Genomic DNA, 23,654 nt, shown 5'->3' with positions numbered 1-23,654 from the left:
TCTGCATGGACCGCGCTGACCGATCAATTATCATCAGCACTCAATGAGCTTCAAAATGTCGTGTAAGTCAAGAGTCTCTCTGTCGAATCATGCTGCCGTTCCATCAAATCCCTCACCCATTTTGTTCTTTTTGTGGCGATGCCTCTGCCTGAAACCCCAAACCCCTTCACCCTTCATTTGTGCAACACCAATCACCACCAGCCCGTGGCCGTGGGCATCCTCTCTCCCTCGCCTAACCACACCCGCCATTCCTGTCATGCTAGCAAAGGAACAAGCATTCAAGAAAGAGTCTCGCGCTGACAACCCATGATGCAGTCTGTTGTTCAGCAATCCCCAGTGGGATGGAACCAAACACAAATTGAGCGAAATCCTGAGGAATATCACCGCCCTGTCGGTAAGCTTTCTTCTCTTGTGCCCAATACCCCAACGCCCAAGACTTATGCATCGCCCGTCATGATACAGTCCCAGATCGCCTACAGCGACCATATCACGCAAAACATCGGCACCATCTCGCCAAACTACATTCCCTCCAACGGCAACCTCATCCAGGGTCTACTCTACGTCCCAGATCTGGATGCGGGGGATGACTGCATCGGCAAGTCCAACAGCATCATCCCGACCTCGGTAGTGAGGCAGGCAAACCTGCCCCCAACGGCCTACAATCTCATCGCCATCGCGCCTTGGATTGATTCGGACTGTTCTAAATCCTTTCTCCGGGCGGCTCGCCAGGACCCCCTGCGAGCCCTCATCTTCTACCTCCCTACCAATGACACCTCCCCGCCCCCTCCAGCTGATGCTGGCGAGTGGCTCATTGACGACGCGATGGACTGGAAGTCTCAAAACCACTTCCCCGTCTTTGCCGTACCTGGGGCTATCGGCAGTCAGATGATGTACCAGTTGAGTCTTTACTCTGGCGATCTGTCAACCGTCCCCTATGGCCAAAACATCAGCGATCTCTACAACCCAAACGTTGGGGACTACGTCCGCATATGGACCGAACTCTATACGTCGCCGCCATCCACTCTCCCCGCGATATGGGCATTTGTTCTCATCATCGTCGGCGTCATTATCTTCGTGATCGCGTCCACGTCATGCCTCATGCATCTCACCTGGCGCCAGCGACGAGCCTCGTTGCGCCGCAGAGTCATCGATGGCGAGGTGAACCTGGAAGCCATGGGTATCAAGCGCCTGTCGGTGCCGCTAGAGCACATACAGTCGTTTCCTTTATATACTTACCACTACGAGCCTGCCGAGATAAGCCCGCAGATGTCGCCGGCTCTCCCACAGGAGCCGGAGAAGGCCGTCGTCGCAGACGCAGGCAATATTCAAGCCAGAGACATGTCTGACTTGGCATCGAGCGGACCTGCCCACAGCGTGGCAGGAGAGAAGCCCGCGTCCAGAGCAGACGCACCCTCATTGATTGTCACCGACCTCAACTACCAGCCGGCCTGTCTTATCTGCTTTGCCAGTTTTCAGAATCGCGAGACGATCATTCGCGAACTTCCCTGTGGCCACATCTTCCACCCCGTCTGCATCGACGGCCTTCTGTCCGAAGTGAGCTCGTTGTGCCCCGTCTGCAAGGCGTCCATGCTGCCTCCGGGTTCCTGCCCGCCCGTGACCAACAGCATGGTCAGGAGGGAGCTGACCGTGCGGAGGCTGCGCGAGCGGCTCTCGCACGATTCCGACGACGAGGATGACGACGTCGTCGACGGCGCCCCGGCCGGCAGGATACGTAGCTGGGGCACCGCCTTTAGGAAGCGGCTGCACAGCATCGGCCACCGGTCGCACTCGCGCCGCTCCGTCGCCAGCAACGCAGAGTACGGCAACGTGGCCATTGAGCTGCCCAGGCTCTCGGCAAAGGCCGACGAGCGCCGGCCGAGCAACCAATCCACCGGCGTTGCCGGCCGGCGGCTCATCAGGCTGTCGACGCTGAGCTCGGACGCCGACACGGTGGGCGGCACGGGTCCTTCGAGGTGTAAGTCTGACCACAGTCGCTCTTTTTTCTAGAGTAAAGACTAATACAAGACAGGGAAGCGGATGAGGAGAAGAATCTTCCCGGGGTTCAGCTGACGAGAACTTTCCAACATGGCGCACTCTTAATGACGACGACGGGTATGGCAGCATTCTAGATGGAATATTGGCCCAGTGAGATCTTTTGAGCGTTTTTGGGCAGTGATGATGACATTAGCATACCGTACCCTACCATACCCAGCAACTTTTGCATCTTGATTTGGACGTATTGTATAGATGAGACGGCGTTGAAAAGGGGCTTATCTAGCTTGATGATAGGAGTTAATGCAATATTCGAGATATCAAGTTCGCGAAACAGGATTTCATCCATGGTGGTTTTGTTTGTTTTGAAGACTTGGAGAAAATATTTTCTCCAAGTACGGCCGGTCCTCGACGTTCCTTGTCTGGCGATATCGCTGTGTTTCGATCATGCGCGACGATTGAAAGCAGCCATGGTCCCCTTCTTCCGCCCCAGCGAGCATTGCCATTGGTACCTGGACAGCCTTCGTGGTATCCTTTTGCGATTGTCTTGCCTTTCTGAGCCGGATCTGTGCCCGAGTAATCTTACACTATGGATCACACGTCGGCAAGACACGAGGATAGAACACGGTTTTGCAGACACCCTTGGAAGCAAGATCAACTTAATGCTCCTAAGTCCTGCTCTTACTAAAGCCCATGCCAGTGACCGAAACCCCATCAAAAGAACGCATAGTCATTGCCACCACCCTATCCGAACGCCGAAAACGTAGCAAACGTGCCTTTCCCAGTTATTGTATAAAACGAAACAAAACAAAATAAAACAAAGGACCACCCTTTCCGCACCATTGCCATGCCATGCCATGCTATGCCATCTCAGCCATGCTCATGCACACTACCCCCCCCCTCTCTCTCTCCCTTCTCACTCCACCTCCTCCACCTCCTCGTCCCAGGCCTCCTTCTCCTTCTTGACCAGCCCGGCCATCTCCGCCGGCTTGAAGATGCTGCTGTCCGGGTCCGACGCCCGCGGGACCTTACCCGGCGCGCCGTCCTCGTCAAACACGGTGCCAATGTTCTCGATCCACCGCCTCCGCCGCTCCATGAGCGTCTTGGTCAGGTCGCCGATGCCGGGGCGCGCCATACCCGCTCCCGCACCGCCCGCCCCGGCCGCACCGCCCGCCGCGGCAGCGCCGGGCCGCTTGCCCTTCTTGGACTTGCCCATGGTGCGCGTGCGCTTGAGGTACGCGGCCTGGACCTGCGTGTCGAGGTCCTCGAGGATCGTCTGGTACTCCTGGTGCGCCATGCGCTCCTTGACCAGCTCCGCGAGCCGGGCCTTGCGCGCGCCGTTGAGCAGCACCTGCTCGCGCAGCCGGGCCTGCAGCAGGCGCAGCCGCGCGGCGACCTCGTCGTCGTAGTGCCCGTCGTAGTCGGCCGTGGGCTCGCCCGACGATGACGTGTTGTTGGCATTGCCGGCGCCGTTGGCCGCGCCCGACTCGGTTCCGCCATTGGCGGTGGCGCCGGGGAGGAACCCGATGTGGCGCAGCTCCTGCTTGATGCGCTCGTCGACCTGGCTGTAGTCGAGCTTGGGGTGAGAGGCCTTCTTCCAGGCGTCCGTGGCTGATTCGGCCATCAGGGTCGCCGGAGGCATCGTCTTTTCGTCGGTACCATTCGCCGCAGCGCCGTTGGTGGGGGTGTCGGTGAAGGGGTCGGCGCCGTTCATGCTGATGTCGCCGTTGAAGGAGTCATTGTGCACACCGTTAGTGGTAGGGCGGTCTTCCGATGGCGTGGCGCGAGATTCGGGTCGCATGGCCTGGAGCAAACGTGAAAGGAGGGGCCCGACTGACAGTTTGTCCGTCTCGGCGAGCTCGTCGTCCATGTTCTCGATGGTGCCGCGGGGCTGGTTGGGAGCGAGCTTATCGCCAGTCGGAGAGGTATCTATCGCCATCCCGCCGTCTTCTTCAGCCCATCTATCCAGGTAATGTTTGTCACCGCGCCTCGGCATGACAAAAGGTTGAACACGATCGCCCCTCTCTCGAAGGAAGCCGAGATCCTCCTCCGTGAAAGGTCTGAAGTACGGCTCGATATAGGTTGAAAAGGTGCTGAAGCTGATCTGGTTTGACGGTTTCGCACTGCTGAAGTCTTTGTCTGGCGGGTCTCCCGCGATCAAGTCGGCCAGGTCGGATCTCGGATAGACGGCCACCGAATAGATGGCCTTGATCTCGTCTTCCGTCATGCCGGGCTCGACTGGTTTTATGTCGTAAACGGTTGGGTCGGGAAATGTTGAGGGGTCTTCTCCGAATGTCTGATTTTGGGGCACGGGTCGCGGGGGTGGGCGGCCATCGTCCGAAGATGAATCGGAGTCGGACTCGTCTTGGCCTTTGTCTTTGCGGTCGACATCCATCGCGTTGGGGGATCCAGCTGGTGAAAGTGATGAGCTTGCAGATTCATGTTCGCGTGCGGATCTCCTCCATTTACCACTACTCGATTTTCCGCTTGAGTCCCGTGCGGGTGATGAACGGTCTGGTAGACTTTCGCGTCAGTTTCTGACTGCCCCAAGGTGGCGAGTGTCTTGGGGTATTTCCAAAAAGCAGCAACCACGGTTTCTTGTATTACGACACACGTGCAAAAGCAATAATCTCGAAATAAAAGGCTCAAATGCTCAAACGCTCGCAACAAGAGCAGCGGGGACTCACCTGTTTTCCCACTCGGCGCCGACGGGTGGTCGGGCGCTTTCCTCTTCTTTTTGTTGGCTCTTCGTTCTCTCTCTTCGTCATCAGCTTCTCGGCGTAGTCTCTCCTCTTCGCGGCCTCTTTCCGCAGCCATCTCATCCATGCGCGTCTTTCGATTCTGCGCAAGGAGCCTCATCCCTCTGTCATAGTAAGTACCCCGCTGCTCAACGGTCTCGAGAAGCCGTTGCAACCTCGTAAGCGTCCCATCTAGGCTTCTGGAGTCGGGAATTGCGCTTGCGGCAGCAGAGTCTATGATGTCTTCGTATGTGATATTACGAAACAGCTCAAACTTGAGGTCGAGATACTCGGTCTCGACGGTTTCGATGGGGGGCAGACTGGCCGTGGGCGGGATGGACGATGGCGTGGTGTTGCGCGATCGTTGGCGCGCGATGGAACCGGCATTCTTCTTGCCGGTCCCCTTCTGCCCGCTGGCCAGGGGCATGCTGGGCAGCTTGGTCAGGCCTCCTTTCCAATGCGTTCAAGAAAAGAAAGACCCAAAGATCGCGTTGGCGACGTCGTCGATGGTGAGAGCCCAGGCTGGGGTTGGAGGGTGAGGTCACTGGCTGTGAACGCGCGCCGGGGCAGTCATGAGCCACGGGTGGGACCCTGTCGTCTCGAAGGTCCAAGTACCTCCCGCTTATCCTCGAGGGCCAAGATACTTGTCGCAGCACTTGCCCTTTGTGCTTGCCCATGTGTGTGTGGATCACTCCTGCACTGTGCGATCAAATTGCAGCATGTCTGGTGCTTTGTTACGGCCTTTCATTCATCCGGTCTTGCTGACTGGACTGGACGCCACACCAGCGCCACGATCAATCTGTCTGTGGAGTACGGAGTACCTACTCACACAGCCAATCCCCCCTGGCTGCCAGAATTCCCCAACAGGCCAAACAACATCGGAGCACCGCCAAAGATCCTGAACTGTTTAGACACAAGGGCTTAACTGATACTTGATATCCAAGAAGCTCTGTCTAGATAGAGGCAACAAGGAGGTTATTGTTGTTGTTGGTTGGAGCAGTTGTTATCATTCAAGGCGGTTCCTGGATAGCAACTTGGGACCATTCTTGTCAACATTTCGCCATGAACTCTGGGGCCCAGAAAGATTTCTATCGACAACATTGATGAAGAATTATCCACTTCTAGAATTCCACCCATTACCTACCTAGGTACTCATTGATTCAACGAAAGATTTCTTCACCGCCTGGACTTTGCCATGGTGTGCAGAGTTAGCCGAGACCCGGAGCAGAGCAGGATGCTTGTATGAGAGATTTGTCTGTGCTATGAGAGGCGACACATCTTCAGATCGAATTCAGATAAAATGGCTCTCGATATCTGGTCAACCTTAAGATAGCCTCAAGCACGGCCCGTGGGGAAGGAGAACAGCCCCATTGGTCCACTGCGACGACATGGCTAGCGGGTCGCCAAAATAAGTGGCGCCCAGGGGTTGATCATCGCCGTGGCACATCGTGCGAAGCTCACCTGCCTTCGACCTCAGTTCTTCCGGGCCTCGACAGCCTCTCGGCAACGCGTCTGCCCACCACGTTCTGCACACACTGGCGAAGGTAGCTGATCCTCCCGGCCCTCGATGCAAGTGTGTGGTGTGTCTTGTCTGCGTGCGTGTCTCACAAAAAGCCCCTCATTCCACAGCAATCTCGTGGCTTGCCTCATCCACAAGACTTATTGCCGTTTGGAGATGCTGCCTGTAGGTAATTGAGGACACGACGTGTGACTGACTTTCCGGTTCGTGCTTATGCTCAACATGATGGGATCTTTGACATGCCAGCTACACTGCTGCTGACCTCATATCTGCAAGCCGCATCGGCTGTCTACTGAAGATGTGCCTTGCTTCATATTCGTCCCAATCCGGCGCGCGCAAACGGCGGCCGGCCGTTACATCGCGGTCACAGGCCGGGTGGACTCGTGTTAATCAACCTGTTCCGCAGTCCACTTCGACGTCTAGGGCTGTCCGCCTCTCCCCACGAATGCCCCAACTGCTCGTGCATGTGGGCCGAACCATTGGCCAGCGCATAACAAGCTGTCTGGCGTCTAGCACCTCTCAACAAGAGCCGGTGTCGGTGGGGTCGAGGCTTCGATGGTGGAGCGGCATCATCTCAGGGTCCTTGTGCTTGCTTGTTTCCCCTCCAAGCACGACACTGCCCCTCCAAGGACAAGAGGTTACGCATCGCAACGAGCCAATGAAGCGCGAGGTTTTGCGTCCTCCTTCATCCCTCACGCGCCTCACCAGAGAGCCGGATACGCAGATGCGCTGCTGATCGAGTGACCGCCCAAGTGGGCTCAAGGGGCAACCGGCGGCGCAGATCTGGCAAGATGGAGGGGCGTAGGTATATGTGCTTCACGTCGCCCGAGCACTCTCCTTTCTCTTTTTCTCTCTCCTGGACCCATTCGACCTCCTGGCCTTTCCATATTAGCCACGTACCCCTCATCTTCGTTCAACACGCTGCTCTCGTGCGCATAGCAATGCGAGAGTACCATGGATTCTCTTGGTGGTAACATACTGCCTCTGGGCCTGAACAACAAACTCCTCTTCGCCGGACTGGCCACAGCACTATGCGCTGTCATCGGCCTCTCCAGGCTTTCCAAGCTTGCAAAGAAGACTGACGGGTCTCCCAACCTGGTCAAGTCGCTTCTGCTCTTCTGCTACTCCTGCTTCATCAAGCCGCACCAAGGCGACACTAAAGGGAACCAGCAAGATGCTCTCGAGAGCTTCTATGGCTCCCAGGCCGATGTGTACGATGTCACCAGGAAGACGCTCCTCAAGGGTCGCGAGGACATGCTGGCGCTCGTTGCTGCCCAGCTCGCGGACAAGGATGCTGTGAAGAAGGGCAGGCCCCATCGACGCGTCTGGGTCGACGTACGTTTTTCCCCAAGACAACGCTATTATCCCTTCCCGGCGCTGAAACTCATATCTCTAGGTTGGTGGCGGCACCGGTTGGAACATTGAGGCAATGAAAGAATTTGTCGACGTTCCCAACTTCTTCAGCGCTGTCTACCTGGTCGACTTCTCCCCATCCCTCTGTGAGGTTGCGCGAAAGCGCTTCGCTCGTCTGGGCTGGGACAATGTCACGGTCGTCTGCGAAGACGCAAGGAAGTTCCGGCTCGAGGATTACGAAACGGATCCTCAGACGCCCCGTACTCCTACTGCGCTCCAGTCTCTCGGCTATTTCGCTGAGGCGCGTCCTCAATATGGTGGCGCTGATCTCATCACTATGTCCTATAGCTTGTCTATGATTGTGAGCCGCCTTGTTCAAGGCCATGTGTGCAACATTCAGCTAATCACTTCACCAGCCCGACTTCTATTCGGCCGTTGACTCGCTGACCGCGCTCCTGGCCCCTCACGGTATCATCGGAGTGATCGATTTTTACGTCCAGTCCAAGGCCGACTTCAAGTTTCGAAATCACACCGGAGGCTTGGTCGGTCGTCACGTTGGCTTTCTGAGCCGCGTGTTCTGGCGCGGATGGTTTGAACTTGACAGGGTCAACTTGGAGGCTGCTCGGAGGGACTTCCTTGAGTATCGCTTCGGTACCATCCTTGGAATCAACTCCCGCAACTACACTCTGGGGCGGATTCCCTACTACATCTGGCTCGGCTGCCACAAGAAGCCATTCTCGCCATCCAGTCTTCCCCACGAGGTTGTTGAGCGCATCGATGCGATCGCCACCGAGTCGCCCTACCTCGGTCCCACCGCCAGTCCTGCCACCACTCTGTCCCGCGCCGTCCAGCGAACGGCTCCGGAGATCCGCTCCAAGGCCTTCCAGACTGCGGTGGCGAACCTCTCATCCAATCTGCCTCTCCCGGCATTTTTCTACCAGAACCACCACTGGCGCATCTACTATGACGATCAACTCCAGAAGCACACGCAATTCAAGGACGAGTACATCTACGCGTTCACCTGGGAGGATACTCGTGTTGACGAGCGGCTTCTGAAGCTGAGCTCCAACGATGTCGTTCTGGCCATCACTAGCGCCGGAGACAACATCCTCTCCTACGCCATGCAGAGCCCTGCGAGGATTCACGCTGTCGACCTGAACCCCACTCAGAACCACCTCCTTGAGCTCAAGGTCGCCGCATACACCGCTCTTGACTACGAGGACTTTTGGAAGATCTTTGGAGACGGCAAGCACCCCGACTTCCTATTCCTTCTCATCAACAAGCTCTCTCCCCATCTCTCCAGCCGCGCGTTCCAGTACTGGCTCAGCAATGTCCACATCTTCACCAAGACGAGCGGCGGTGGTCTCTACGATACCGGCGGCTCCAAGCACGCCATTCGTGTCTTTGCGTGGATTGCCCGCATCTTTGGCTGCCGCCAGGCCGTGAACGAGATCCTGACGGCCAAGACTCTCAACGAGCAGCGTGAAATCTGGCGCACCAAGATCCGCCCCGCCCTCCTGTCCCGCATCGTCTCGGGCTTCGTCGTCAGCCAGGAGAGCTTCCTCTGGGCCGCCCTCGGCGTGCCCAAGCACCAGCTCGCCATGATCGAGGCCGACCACGCCAAGTCGGAGGCGGTCTGCGGGCCCAACCCGACGGCCAAGAACACGCGCTCCCACGCCATCTGGCACTACATGGTCAACACGCTGGACCCCGTGGTCGAGGAGACGCACGTCGCCGCCGACAACCCTTACTACTACGTCTGCCTCGCCGGCAAGTTCTCCCGCCAGTGCCACCCGGACTACCTGTCCCCCCGGGCTCACGCCAAGCTCTCGCGCCCCGGCGCGCTGGACGGCCTGCGCATCCACACCGACGAGATCGACGAGGTCATCGCGCGCCTGCAGCCCGGGTCGCTCACGGCCGCCGTCGTCATGGACAGCATGGACTGGTTCGACCCGGGCAGCCGCATGGCCGCGCAGCAGATCGGCAAGCTCAACCGCGCGCTGCGCATGGGCGGCCGCGTGCTCCTGCGCTCCAGCGCCCGCGTGCCCTGGTACATCAAGGAGTTCGAGTCGCTCGGCTTCTCCGCCCGGCAGGCCGGCGACCGCGAGCCGGGCCGGTGCATCGACCGGGTCAACATGTACGCGAGCTGCTGGCTGTGCACCAAGGTGGGCAACCTGCCGCCGCCGACGCCCGCCATGGACGGCGGCGAGGGCGTCGATATCGAGCGCCTGGAGATCTGAGGCGCGCTGGCGCTGCAAGTGCGATTGCTATATCGGGAATTACAGACTGCTTGTTGGAACGCGAGGAGATGGGAATATTAACAAACACCAATTTGACGAGAAGAATGATCTTTCAGATGCTAATCTTTCAATGTTTAAAAGCCCGCAAGCCATCAAGAAAATACAATATGATTTAGTCGTCCAACAGTGGTCGCCCTTTCTTTCTCTCGGCCCTGTGACAGCAGAATGCTTTACCCGAGGTCGTTCCAAGGGACCAGCTGGAATGAACGGAGGCCTAAACCAGAGGACGGGACGCCAAGACTACAGAAGGTATCATGATGAGAGACATCCATGTTAGGGCGACTGAAGTATGCCTTGACATCCATCATTTGAGACACCCACCACTCAACCTCCTCGCCCTCGATCGTTCTTCCGGTCGTCGAGCGATCGGCCGGTCTTCCCCGATCGAGCCAGCCACGAGGGGAACGGGACGGAGGACTCAGAAATTCGGCTCGTGGCTATCAGCCCCACGAGGCACTCCGGAGAAAGGGACCCGCGGACCTCTTCCCAGGTGCGGAAGGAGTCCTCCCTGGCCATGTCGGAGAACGCCAGGATGAGCAGACCTCCACTCCTGTCCACCTCTTGATAAACAAGGGACCCTGATTAAGAAAGGCTTTGGCCCCCAACGACCCAGCATCCCCTCCCAAGAGCCACTAGTCACGTACGTTGGTACGGTAAGTGCTTCGAGACGAAATAAACGTGACAATGGAGAAACAAGGATCCGTATCCCTCCCCTGCTCCTCTGCGCTCCTTCGGGGTCGGTCCCATCAACGCACTCCGTAGGGCTGCGCCATGGGCACCATGTGGTTGTGCCTGGCCTCTGTGACGACAGCGGGAGGGCTCCGTGGCCCCCAAACAGTCTGCCCTGCCCTGCACTATGGAGCAATAGACATCATGAAGATATATCTGCAGATCGTTTTTTTATCTTTGCAGGGGTAGTCACCTAACCTCCTAACTAACTGCCTAGTAAGATGACGGTGGGCATCCGTGCATTTCGTTCCCCAGCACTTACGGACGTAAGAACATCCCCTGGGTCCGTTCCTGTGGGAGACAGAAACCAGGAATGAAAATAAAATGATGCAAATTGGCCAATGACCGGGCTCGCCCTGGGGGCCTCGTACAGTTCTTCTTTGCTTGGGTCCTTGGCGCGAGGATTTGGTTCCGTTCAGCTTGCATTCGAGGATGGTGCTTACACCGTTTTGGGCGACTCCACCCCTCATGATACTTGCTTGGCCTAACCAGCATATGCTGACGTGAGAAAGGGAAAAAAAAAAAGGGAAGCGCTTAAGTCATGTAAGTACCTGTGGTGTCGGATCAAGACAGCAATGCGTCGGAAAGGCCGTCGGAACGCCGTATGATGGATACTTTTTGATAATACTAGAGGAAGAAGCGAGAGCAGTGTAGTGGCAGTGGCGGTGTGGTTAAGATTTTAATTCTGTGGCCTACGGATTTACAAACACCCGGGAGCCTGTGGTAACTCGGTTGATGATGGTTCCGGTGGTGATGATGTTGGAGAGGATGACGATGAGGCAGACTGTCGTGTCTCTGGTGATGATGATGGTGATGATATTGATGAGAAGTAAGTCTCACGACTTGACCTGTACTATCGGCTCTCTGACTTCCCATGTTGTTGTTGCTGTTGTCTCCCGGTTGAAGTGGAACGCAGGTGGGAAACAGAGTGTCGACTAGTAGTAGTGATGGCACGTCAAAACCCATCGTCGCAAACCTTGTGACTCGAGAGCATCATGTTGTTCTAGAAACTCTCCCCTATGAAGTCTAGTTCAGTCATCCGTTCTTTGTCATATCGCTCCACGCAGAGGCTGGTCAGCGGCTGTGGTAGTTTGGACACTGCCAGCGATAGCAACCGCATTGCACGCGCTTAAAACCTGACAGGTAGGTAGGCTATCGACAACGAGTGCGTGATCTCTGAGCCGAGGTCCTAGCCTTACATCCGCGCGCTTCACATGCCGCGCGGTGGATGGAACATCGCCAGTTCGACACTGCTCTTCCGGATGGAGATAATGGATCATGACCCAAGTCATCAAAAAGAGGAGTGCCTTTGGGAAAGATAGTTCGTGTGTGAGGATTATGATCATGTTTCGGGGTGTCCGTGATGGATTAATCAACCCCGGCCGAGTGCCGTGATCTAAGAGGCTATCGGCTCAAGTACACGCCATTTGCACCAACCAGGAGCCGGCAGAGATCAGCACAGCCACCCGTCTCACTCGTGACAGCAACTCTGCGCAGCATCCCGGATATTCTGCCCTCCGGGGGGCTTCTACGTCTCTTGTAAGAGCAGAACCGGTCGAACCGTGCCAGATGCTATCGCGTGCAGCTAGTGATGGGGTCCGGGGGGCCTTGATCCGGCTCAAGAGTCGAAGGGCATGTCCGCATCCTGCCTTTCAACCCCATACTGCACCCCCGTCTGATTGGTGAGAATACCGCGAACCCGCAAGCCCAGCCCTATGGCAGGATGCAAGGTCCGGGCTGCCAGCACCGGCTACCCGCTAGTATCCGGGGCTTATGCCTGTATGGCAACGTTGAGTGACACCCCCTCCTACCAAACGGTCGGACCCCATCGACGTCAATGGCAGGGGAAGAAGGGTCAAGCCAGAATGAAGCTGCTGTTGTTGCTGCCCTAAAGTTAGAGCAGGCGCTTACTCCCCTCTAGCTCTCGCGCTGGCTCTCACCTTGCTCCTCCCTGCATCTGACGTTCTGCCTGCATGGCCGTCCCATCCTGCATCTGCATCTGAACCGAGCGAGCTCGCTTGGAAGGATTTCCGTTGTTGATACCTGGGCCACATATCTTGAGGGGGGCTCACTCAACTTACTTTGACGTATCCACAACCACACACAAACCACTGCCTCAACCCTTCCCCCCCCTGGCCGAGGCATCTACCTCATCGTGGCAGGTGTGGAGTTTGCTGTTATGAGCTTGCATCGACTATCTCCAAGCTCCCTCCCGCTTTGACCACAACCTTGTTCTGAGTTGTCTCCTGAATATATATTCTCCCCAAAAGCCCCCTTGACCCTCAGTCATGACACGCTTGCTGGTCAAGACCGCATCCAGGGTGATGCAAGCAAGTTGCCCATTGCGAATAGGTAGAGCGAAACCCGTCGACAACCCATCGTGTGCCTCTCCTGCTGCTGTCCTCCCACAAGATCAACATGTCCTCTTCCGATCCTCCCTCACCGACACCGGCTGCCAAGTCCTTTCGAGTCTGTCTGAACTGTCGGCGGAAGAAGAAGCGTTGCGACAAAGCTCTCCCGACGTGTGGCAGATGCGCATAGTAAGGGACCATTCCCCTTAAAAAATTGCGTTTGCGCTACGCTGACCTGTCTTGCATATCCAGCTCCAACGAACTATGTGTACATGAAGGCGACGGCTCTTCCGAAGAGCGCTCTCTCGATTTCGAGTCACTCACCATCCAGTCGATACAGCGACGCTCACCATACCCATCTGAGTCGGGCTATGAACTAGGGACGCCTCTGACCTCCTTCAACCCCCAGTCCTTCGCACCCCTAGCAGCCGGGGACGAGATACACACTTTCATCTTTCGTACCATGGTCGAGACCATTGGCAACCGGGCGAACATTGAGCAGGTGGTGACCAGTTACTTTGTAAACGTGAACACGTGGTATCTCGTCCTCGACCGGCCGGCCTTCGAGGTCCGGCTGCGGGAACTCTGGGCCAACCCGTCCGCCGACGTGTGCCTCGTGGTGCTGTGCATGTTCCTTGTCAACAAGCTGCCGCGGGACAGTCCCAGCGGGACCATGCGCGACGGACTCTATCTGTCGGTGAAATCAGCCCTGGCGCTTGTCGAGGCCCAAGTTACGCTCTCGATTTCCCTGCTGCAGTCTAGGCTCCTGATCGCGCTGTACGAGAACTCACACTCGATGACGCAGCAGGCGTTTGTCACGCTGGGCAGCTGCGTCCAGATGACGCGGGCATTTGGCTGGAACAGGCCCGGCTTCTGGAGCGAGGACCGGCAGAGGGAGCATCCCCAAGAACTGAAGGACTGCTGTCTCATCTGGTGGACCATGGTGGCTTTCGACTGGTCAGCAGTAGCTGGATGCCTTCTCGTCTGGACGACTTGCTAACTCTTTCTCCTGACAGCCAAAACGCGATTGCTTATCCGAGCATTAAGTATCCGTTGAGCACGGTGGAAGTTGATTTCCCCATTCCAGATCCGAGTGTCTTCAACAACCTCCTTTACCCAAGATCGGAGCTCAGCCTCCACACAGACCAATTTCTCGGCGAGATTCTCTATGAGGAATGCCCCCTGGCCAAGTCGGCAGGGTATGCCCAACAGGTCCTGCGAGGCAGGCTCCAGGCGGGCTCCCCCGCAAGGAGGCATCACGAGCTCTCAGACGCCATCACGGCACACGTGCTCAACATCATGTCTGGCCCCTGGGACACTGGGCACAGGTTCCTATCTGTGACTCTTGCCTTCATGTGAGCGGGTCCCTATCCCTATGCATACATGAACGGAATGGGCGGAGTTGGAAACTGACAAGAACACACACAGCTCCACCATGATGCTCCACGAGCCATATCTCCAAGCCGCTGCCCTGTCAAAGGATGGTCCGTACGCCCGATCGCTAGAAACCGTTGCTTCGATTGTCGACTCTGTCTACCACATCTCGCAGACCATGAACGCCAACGATGCTCTACAGGCACCGGAACCGCTCACTCCAGGGGGTGCCCTCTGCATATACTATGCTGCGCGATTACTGATCGTGCACGGAGGAGTGGTCCTCAATGGCACCGGAGTGCAGTGGATGGTAAAGGTGCAGAGCTTTAGAAGAAGTTTAGAGATCTTTAGAAGGAGGTGGTCAGTTGCAGGTAAGTTGATCATCTCGGAATCTGGCCCTGGGGATGAAGGATCTTTTGAGAGGCACACACAGCTGACATCGAAACAATAGATACTTATCTCCGACAACTTGACCAGGCGTTACACGAACGGGCAACTCAATCACGGATGCCGTAAGGGCAAGGGAAAAAAGCATCAGGTATGACTTTATGAATATCACCCCTGGATGGGTAGATTGTGCTTTGGGCGCAAGAGGCGAATCACTTGACAGGCGCGTTTCGGTTTCAATTTTTCCATTTTCTTTACTTATCTTTTCTCTTTATATCCGAGAATGCCTAGATGGCAGAGCTTTTCCCTTTCAATAACTTGTGTGTAATATGTAACCTCAACTGATTCCCAAAATCTCGTAGAGATGCAAAACGATCTCTCGAAGGCGGGCGCCCAGCAACGGGTTTGATCAATCTCTGCCAGGAGCGAAAACATTCGCGTCGTTGGAAAACGTGACTGCGAATGCCGATTTCACGCCCGAAGACGTGATATCTGGCAGGGGGCGGTGGTGCTGCGAGAGACACTCACTCGCCTTGCGAGCGAAAAAAGAAACGACAGCTACGCCCAACTGGGGTGGGAGCAAACAGAGAACAGCTTGGCCCAGCCAGCTGGTACCTACCTCGAGCACCAACAGACAACGCCATTCAATGTCTTCCGGATGGTATCATCCGAGGACTTCGACTTGCCGTCTGCTAATCTGTGTAGATTGGTGGCAGTTGGCGCGTCCAATACAGGCCCGATCCAAAAAGCCCATTGCCTGCAGAAAACAAGGCCGAGTGCATGATTTGATGTGACTAGAGAGGTCAATGCTGGTCGAGGCCGTGTCCCCGAGTAGTATTGGAAGAAGAGCTGGAAAAGGTATTCGGCCCGGAGGAATCTCGAAGTGAAGAAAAGAGGAAGGTTGTTTTGAGATTCACCGCGCCATGATATTTTTTTTTTCTTCCTTAGCGAGATCGCTAAATTCCCCTATCGCCTTATCGCTTATGTAATTAATTCTATTGCAACTGCCGCCTGCCAGATGGCTGTCGCAGCTGCCAACTCTGCTCGTAAAGAAGAAGAACTCTCTGGACTAGCGACCACAAGTTGCTTTCTGGCCAACCCGAACTAGGCAAGTGATGGGGTAACGCCAAACGCTTCCGACCGGGAGCATCCGACGCCCAGTCCAGCAATCTCCCTAGGTCCGGAGCTTTTGTCGGAATGGAGATGAAGAGCGCCACGTTCGGCAGAGTACCAGGGAAGTTTGTTTTGCTCGGGCTAGTTTTGACGGCTGCCAGACATGTCGGCAGCACACGTGCTGTTTGTTGGTCTCGGATCGAGGCAAAGAATGCGGAAGTCCCTGTTGGAGGATTCGGGAGCCAGGCCGGCCACAACGGACGAGTCTTCCCAGAGCAGTAATCTTCTCGAACGTCAGTATGCCTGGCCCCACCCAGGAGCGGACAGTGACCAGGGCAGGGATGGCTAAGTGAAACAACTGTTGAAGAGAAATAGCGGCCTAGAGTTGGCTCTCTTCGAGTCATTTTCTTTTTTCCCATTTCTGCGTGGGCACTTGCTCCTTGTCCGTCTCAATTGTCTATTTGTTGTGACGAGCGAAAATCTTCGAGTTGGAGAGGCTCCTTTTGCAATCAGTATTCGCATGTCCCAGCATCCCTGCCCTCCCTTGCTTCCCAACTTCACATCATGTCAGGTCAGGTCAGTACCTAGCATGCATGCGTTCACAGACCCATAGTGCGGTCCCTCTTCCAGAAGAGATGCGGGATGCAGAGTCTGACGTAAATAGCGGCCTGACAAGGTGGAGTAGCTTTCAACCACGAGGATTCCAGGAGCCAGTCTCAAGGGGAGATGGAGAAACGAACTCGGCCTCGAAGCATGTACGTACATACTTGTACATACACGGCCATAACCTCATACAGCACTACTTTGGTACTCGTCGACAACACCTTGCCGCAGCCCAACAAGGTTGTTCCCTCCATACTTGTACAGGCAGTGTCCGGCCGGGCCTGCATCGTGTGTGCTCGTCTCGGCCAGTCTTTGGCGCGCCCTGTCTCATCTGATCTTGGGCCGCACACGGAACGTTTACAAGCGGCCTGGGACTCGATTCGCTCAGACTCGCACTTTCGTAGATTGCATCTCGTATGCACGAGCTGCCAGGGCTGAGACCAAAGGGGTACCGAAAAAGACAGCTCAACGTCACACCACGGACGCGATCCGCTGCGTCCCGGACACTTGTCCTCGCTTTTTGAGCAAGTAATTTCGCATGGGATACAGTTGTCTAACTGCACTTCTTTGACTTCGGAAGTACTTTGCGCTTCCCCGGCACCCCGGTCCGTTTATGTTGACCAGAACTGGAGCCAAGGCACCTCGTTTCCGAGTGTCTACATTCATAGTGGGTGACTTGCCTGCCAGCCTCCATGTGCAGTGCAGTGTACCAAGGAAGGATCTGCCTTATCGCCCGCATCTCTCCGGACCGATTCTACTTGTGTTCTGTGTCGTCTCTCGCTTTGACCACTCTCCTCGGTAGCGGCAGCCATTCAACCGCGCAGCGCCATGGCAACCTATGAGAAGCAGGCGAGCAACTCGACAAAGTCTTCATCCGCTAAACGACCCTGGCCGTCCGGGCTGTAATACACTACACGCGGTACCTAGTTATCAACTCTAGTCCTCGAACATGACGAGCCCTCCGCGTTCGGGACTATGATTAGGCAGAATCCGCTCCCAGGGCCAGTGTACCTCCTTCTGCCAGCTCGCATCTTCCGTGCCGGGAGACCCAACCGTGGAACGTCACTCGGGGAGAGCATTGGATGAAGCCATCGAGTAACGACAAGGGAGAGAAATGGGATGTGTCAAAAGGAACCCAAGCAAGCACCCTGCGAGCCACCTCGAGAATAAGGCCCTGTCGTCCCCCCTTGCTGATGGCAACCTTGATCGCCAAGTCCAACTGCCGCAAGGGTCATTACCCAGTCCTGGCACCCCACTTACACCGGGCAGCCGTGGCCTACCGTGCCTACGTGCCTCCTCTCGTCTTGCCTTCCGGCCTGCACCTAATCAAATTGCCAGCGCATCGTCTCGATCTCGTCTCTCCTCCGGGCCCCCTTTCCTGCCTCTCTGGCGTGCTGATAACCTGCAATTCACCCGCTCCTTGCTCGGCTCTGTCCCGTAACTTGTCATGACCCTGTGGCGGGCCCGCTCCCGCGCGCGCGAGTTCTACGGTAGGTATGAATTATGTCATGCATCCGGTCGTCGACAAGGCTTCCCTCGCATCCTGGATCTGTCCGTTAATTTGATACCTTTTTCGGTCTCCACCGCTCTCCAGCTCACCGTGTTTCGTGCCCTCTTCCATCGCGCCTTCCTCCACCGTCTCCATGGGTGTTCCCTTAAAGCCAGTTGCCGTCCCGATCCGGTCATCAGCCAGTCTCAGCAACTCTTTTTTTTTTTTTTCCCTCTTTGCTGCCCGACCGGACAACACATCACGGTCCAACATGATTATATACATTCAGACGGCTAACCTCATAGAACTCCTCTCCTGTTCTCCTCATGACATGGTTTCATGATTATCGGCTCTCGCTTCTCGCTCCTCGCCTGCCCTCCTTCACCTCCAACCTCTCGTGTTGAACTTCGGCCGCCCAGAGAGGCTCAAGATGAGCTCTTCCTCGTCGCGCAAGTCGCGCATGAAAAGCGTCTCCAATGTCATGTACACCAATGCTGTGTACTTTCCAAACTATATGATATACAAGGGAGACACGCCCGGCCAGCTGAACTATGGCTGCATCAGTCTCGTCTATTACGCCTTTGCAAACATCGCAGCAGACGGGGCCATCTTTGTGAGTCTCGGCCTGCCCAAGCCGATGATACGGCTTAGACTTGACTTTCATTTTTCGCTAACGACTCTAAAGCTCAGCGACGAGTGGGCAGACGCTGGAGTGCCTTGCGATGGTGTACAAGGCGGCCTCGGCTCCTTGATGCACCTCAAGCAGAAACACCCGCACCTGCAGGTTGTCCTGTCTGTTGGCGGAGGTGCCACAGCAGAGTCGTTCCCAATCGTGGCGGCAAGCCCCGTTATGAGGGACAACTTTGCTCGATCGGCCCTTGGCCTGGTTGAGGCGTCGGGCCTTGATGGTGTTGATAGTGCGGCTCCCCATGCAACTCGCGCCGTTTTCTTCTGTACACTGACGCACGTCACCCAGTCAATTGGGAATATCCCTGCGACCCGCAGCAGGGCGCTGATTTCTTGGCGCTATTGGCTGCAGTCCGCATCCACCTGACCGAGGACCGCTACTTGCTCACCGCTGCTTTGCCGGCCGGGAAGGCGGTTCTGCAGAACGTCGACCTGAAGCGCGCCGCCGACTACCTGGACTTTGTCAACCTCATGGCCTACGACTTCTTCGGCCCGTGGACGCACAAGTGTGGGCACCAGGCTCAGCTGTATTCCACTGCCAAGGACGAGACGTCGGGGTCGTCTGGGGTCCAATACCTGATTTCGCACGGCTTCCCGGCAAAGAAGATATTACTAGGCATCTCCCTGTACGGGCGGAGCTTCCTGAACACGTCTGGTCCTGGTCACAAGTTCAAAGGCTCAGGCGGTGAGGACGGAGCGTTTGAGTATCGAGAGCTTCCTCGCCGGGGTGCCAAGGAGCAGGTCGACAAACGGGTCGTTGCGGCCCAGTGTGTCGGTGGAGATGGCGGCTTCGTGAGCTACGACAATCCGGACACAGTCAAGGTCAAGGCAGGTTTCTGTCGACAAAAGGGCCTAGGTGTAAGTCTTGGTCGACAACCCCTTTCGTCATTGATGTCAGTGAAATTGACCTTAACCTCTCCAAAGGGCATCTTCTACTGGACGGCGCCAGCAGACGCCAAAGACAGTAAGCGCAGCTTGATCGCTGCTGGATTTCGAGCATTGCACAGCTCGTGAGAGCTAGAGTGCAAACTGCTTCATCCTTGATCCTTGTTGGCGTTGGCCATTATTGGCCGGTAGTCAACCAACCATACGTTATTTGAAGGTACGAACAAAGAAGCGGTGACATCGACGAAGTCGATCAAGGCCTGCCTGAAACATGGACGACATCCGCTTTTTTTTTTCGTATTGCACAAAGTGCGAGAAAAAAGAACACGGGCCACGGACGGCAGCGCAAGAATTGTGACGGTCTGGGCCAGTACTGACCGTGTCTTGTTTCGGCACCTGCCTAAAGTACAGTAGGAGAGTCACATAGGTGACTCGGACACCCAGGAAGCGGATACGCCCAACTGGCGTGACATGGACTTTACAGAAATATGTCTGACGTTAATTTGATATGCTGTGGGGGTGGAGTTTGAGCCCCCGATGACATCTGAGGCATACAATGGGTGCTAAGACTGATTAGCGAGCCTCCTTTCTGACATGGCGTATGAAAATGCCCGCTCATTTGGGGCGGTTGATGTCAGAACGCGAGCAAGGCATGTCTCGCGGGTTGACCACTGCCGGACGGCATTACATCAGGTGGTCCATCTGCAAGGTCATTCCCAGCCGCCTGCACGTTGTGTATAGAAACCGAAAAGTCGTGTGATCGAATTAATCATTGGAAAGCATTTAGGATGGAATCGGTTCCGGATGTAGTCTCCCTCGGTACCTCATCAAATGGAGCAGCCAGAGAGGCGGCCACAGTTGATACGATTGAGGAAACACGAGCGGGAAGGACAGCCGAGCCGAGGCTGGGCAGCACTGGGTGTGTTATTATCCCCCAAGGAAAGGTTTCGTCCGATGTGATGTGCCAGCTCCGAAATCTGCTTGGAAGACGAGCGATCGGGACTAACCATGGGTGCCGAGGAACTGGTAGCCAAGATCGTCAAATGCATCAATGATCCATGAATCAATTCGATGTCGCATTGATTGTACATCCAACATTCGGGGAAATGTGATTCACGGGACCGGTCCAGGCTTCCGAGTCGCCTACCAGCTCTGGAGCCGCACCCCTGTAGCTGCTACAGCCCCCCAGACCTTAGGCGCCTCGACGGACCCTATTGGCTCGGCTGGTGCCGTCTGGGACACTGGCCAACTGGGCTTGCCGCGTCAACGTGGCTGTTACCACTCGAGCCACTGTACGTTAGCTTTGGCCTGCTCCCTGTGACAGAGACGACGTCCTGCAGCTTGCATAGCTCTCTCTACCAGTAACTACATACCTTGCCTACTTATGTACCACGACTACCTAAGTACTTACTTTCCTATCCTGGAAGCGACCTGTCGACAGAGCCACGGACCATGCCGACGACGACGTTGACACACACGTGATTGATCGCCCCCCACGGAACGTCCCTTCATGCGCCTCCTTCTTAGCTTGAACCACTGTGGCGCCCCGAGACCAATCTCCTGAACCACACCTCGGCTGGGTCGACCCCGACAACGGCCTTCCGCAAAAGAGTAACATTGGCTCTTCGCCTGGATTCTGATCCGGTGCTTGCCCGCTGCTTGACTGTGCATTGGGCACAGACTCCGTACGCAGCATGGACGGCACAGCAGTCGTTGGTTCGGCGGCTCTGGATGCAGGCAAGTCACATTCCGTTCCATCAGTTCACAAATGTGGGAGTCGTTTAAAGCTAACAACGGTGCTGGAAACAGCCGACTACGATCCGATCAACCATCTCAATGCCCTCTTCGCCCAGCCGTCTTCCGTGCAGGCCATTGCGCGCGTCTCCGACACCCTCCGCACCCACAATGACGGCCTCTCCGCCTCCATCACCGCCCTCGAGACCGCGCAGGCGTACGGGCCCGACTCGTCGCTCGAGCGCATGCAGTCGGCGCAGGCCGAGCTCGCCTCGCTCTTCCGCCGCATCGAGAGCGTGCGCTCCCGCGCCCTGCAGACGGAGCGCGACATCACCACCATGACGGCCGACATCAAGCGCCTCGACGGCACCAAGCGCAACCTCACGCTGTCCATGACGGCCCTCAAGCGCCTGCAGATGCTGACGACGGCCTACGAGCAGCTGCAGGGGCTGGCGCGCACCCGCCAGTACCGCGAGTGCGCGGGCCTCCTGCAGGCCGTCCTGCAGCTCATGCGCCACTTCAACAGCTACCGGTCCATCGAGCAGATCGCCGTCCTGAGCCGCGGCGTGTCCGAGCTGCAGCGCGAGCTCCTCGAGCAGGTCTGCGAGGACTTTGAGATGGCCTTTGCCAAGGGCGAGGTCGGCCTGCGGCGGCCCGTGCTGGTCGAGGCATGTCTCGTCATGGACGCCCTCGGTGATACGGCCCGCTCGAGGCTGGTGACCTGGTACGTCAACACGGAGCTGCGGGAGTACCGTCAAGTGTTTCGCGGCAATGACGAGGCCGGAAGCTTGGACAACATAGGCAGGAGGTACGCGTGGTTCAAGAGGATGCTCAAGACGCATGAGGAGGAGCATGCGGCCATCTTTCCCGCTCACTGGCGGGTCAACGAGATGCTGGCCATGGCGTTTTGCGACGGCACCAGGGAAGACTTCAAGGGGATCTTGGAGAGGAGCATGCGCAGGACGGATGGCGCGAAACTCGACGTCAACCTGCTGTTGAGCTGCTTACAGGAGACTATGGACTTTGAGCACGGCCTGGAGAAACGGTTCGCAAGCGAGCTTCCCAGAGCCAGTATCGACACGTTGAGCTCGGCCGACGAAAGAACGCAGAGCTTCCACGGTTCGATATCGGTCGCCTTTGAGCCCTACCTCAGCCTCTGGGTTGACGCTCAAGACAGGCAGCTGGCGGCTCTGATACCGAAGTACCGGAACCAATCTTTGATCGCCGAGGACGAGGAGTTTTCTCCCCAAGCAGTCATTCCCTCCGCCATTGAGCTATTCCACTTCTACAAGACCACGCTATCCCAGTGCGCCAAGCTCTCGACCGGTGATCGCCTCTTGGATCTCGCCAAGACGTTGGCCAGGTACCTTGACGAGTACGCGAACCAGGTTCTGGACGGCTTCCTCAAGAAGGGTGGCCATCATGGGCCTTCGATACAGGATACTATCATCGTGTTGAACACGGCAGACTTCTGGCACATAAACACTGAGCAGCTGGAAGAGAACATCAAGAAGCGGATCGATCCGGAGCTCGCCTCAAAAGTCGATCTGTCATCGCAGTCGGACAACTTTATGCGCGTCGCCATGTCGGCGGTGCTCTCGCTCGTGAACAAGGTCAAGATCGACTGTGAGGGAGCCTGGCGCGAGATGAAGAACACCAATTGGAGCAAGATGGAGAGCGTCAGCGACCATAGCTCTTACGTCGGCGAGCTTCTTAAGCACATCAACGAGAAAGTGGCAGAGATCCTCCCCCTGGTGGTCAAGCACCAGTACGCCAGGGCCTTTTGCGACAACCTCGTCGAGCAGATTGCGACGGCCTACATTGAGACTGTTGTCCTCTGCCGGCCCGTGTCAGAGGTTGCTGCTGAACAGGTACGTAGCGTTTCTGACTGTCTCTGTATCCGACCGGAAGCTAATGCGCGCAATAGATGCTTCTGGACAAGTACGTCCTCACCAAGGACTTTGAGAAGCTCCTCTCCCATCAAAACCCGCCCTCGTCCTCGTCACCCGACCCCAACGCAAAGGCGCCAGCCCCGCCTGCCGGCTTCGTCAAGCGGGTGAACCAGGCCATGGGCCGGATCGACCCGCTCCTCAAGACGCTCCAGGTCCGGCCGTCCCCGCCCGAGGGCCTGGTCCAGGCCTACCTCATCCACGTCGGGGACCGCTCGGACACCAACTTCAAGAAGGTCCTCGAGCTCAAGGGCGTCCGCAAGGCGGACCAGTCGCACCTCATGGAGCTCTTCGCCATCCACCGGGACGGCGCCTCGGGCCGCGACAAGCTCGTCCAGAACAGCCCGCTGCTCACGCCGCTCATGGCGGGAGGCGGCGCGGGCGGCGTCGCCGCGGGAGCGCTCGGCGGCGCCGGCTTCGTGGGCGCTGCCGCGGCCGGCGGGGCGCAGGC

At 56.8% G+C, this 23,654-nt stretch overlaps 5 protein-coding genes across 5 annotated transcripts; 4 read left to right on the top strand and 1 right to left on the bottom strand.

The window, feature by feature from the left end:
* Positions 1-309: 309 nt before the first annotated feature.
* On the top strand, positions 310-2,070 carry E0L32_012313 (uncharacterized protein; the record flags this gene model as incomplete). The annotated part of the gene is made up of 2 exons (XM_031135140.1): positions 310-1,975; positions 2,030-2,070. The coding sequence occupies 2 exons, from the start codon at positions 310-312 to the stop codon at positions 2,068-2,070; spliced, it is 1,707 nt and encodes a 568-aa protein (XP_030998747.1).
* An 838-nt stretch (positions 2,071-2,908) lies between these two features.
* Positions 2,909-5,157, bottom strand: E0L32_012312 (uncharacterized protein; the record flags this gene model as incomplete). The annotated part of the gene is made up of 2 exons (XM_031135139.1): positions 2,909-4,404; positions 4,680-5,157. The coding sequence occupies 2 exons, from the start codon at positions 5,155-5,157 to the stop codon at positions 2,909-2,911; spliced, it is 1,974 nt and encodes a 657-aa protein (XP_030998746.1).
* Positions 5,158-7,203: 2,046 nt separating this feature from the next.
* E0L32_012311 (uncharacterized protein) lies at positions 7,204-9,842 on the top strand (the record flags this gene model as incomplete). The annotated part of the gene is made up of 3 exons (XM_031135138.1): positions 7,204-7,584; positions 7,646-7,963; positions 8,019-9,842. The coding sequence occupies 3 exons, from the start codon at positions 7,204-7,206 to the stop codon at positions 9,840-9,842; spliced, it is 2,523 nt and encodes an 840-aa protein (XP_030998745.1).
* A 3,207-nt stretch (positions 9,843-13,049) lies between these two features.
* E0L32_012310 (uncharacterized protein) lies at positions 13,050-14,872 on the top strand (the record flags this gene model as incomplete). The annotated part of the gene is made up of 5 exons (XM_031135137.1): positions 13,050-13,171; positions 13,235-13,939; positions 13,999-14,337; positions 14,411-14,727; positions 14,808-14,872. The coding sequence occupies 5 exons, from the start codon at positions 13,050-13,052 to the stop codon at positions 14,870-14,872; spliced, it is 1,548 nt and encodes a 515-aa protein (XP_030998744.1).
* A 3,506-nt stretch (positions 14,873-18,378) lies between these two features.
* E0L32_012309 (uncharacterized protein) lies at positions 18,379-23,654 on the top strand (the record flags this gene model as incomplete). Its single annotated transcript, XM_031135136.1, has 7 exons — positions 18,379-18,561; positions 18,634-18,891; positions 18,954-19,493; positions 19,560-19,599; positions 20,651-20,812; positions 21,201-23,125; positions 23,182-23,654. Coding segments are annotated over 7 exons (3,581 nt in total), but the record flags the coding sequence as incomplete, so codon positions are not given.

Source organism: Thyridium curvatum (assembly GCF_004353045.1).
Source record: "Thyridium curvatum strain D216 chromosome Unknown NODE_153_length_29654_cov_90.466725, whole genome shotgun sequence".
Taxonomy (NCBI): Eukaryota; Fungi; Ascomycota; class Sordariomycetes; order Thyridiales; family Thyridiaceae; genus Thyridium; species Thyridium curvatum.
Note: the sequence above shows the minus strand (reverse complement) of the source record. Positions and strands in the feature narration are given on the sequence as shown.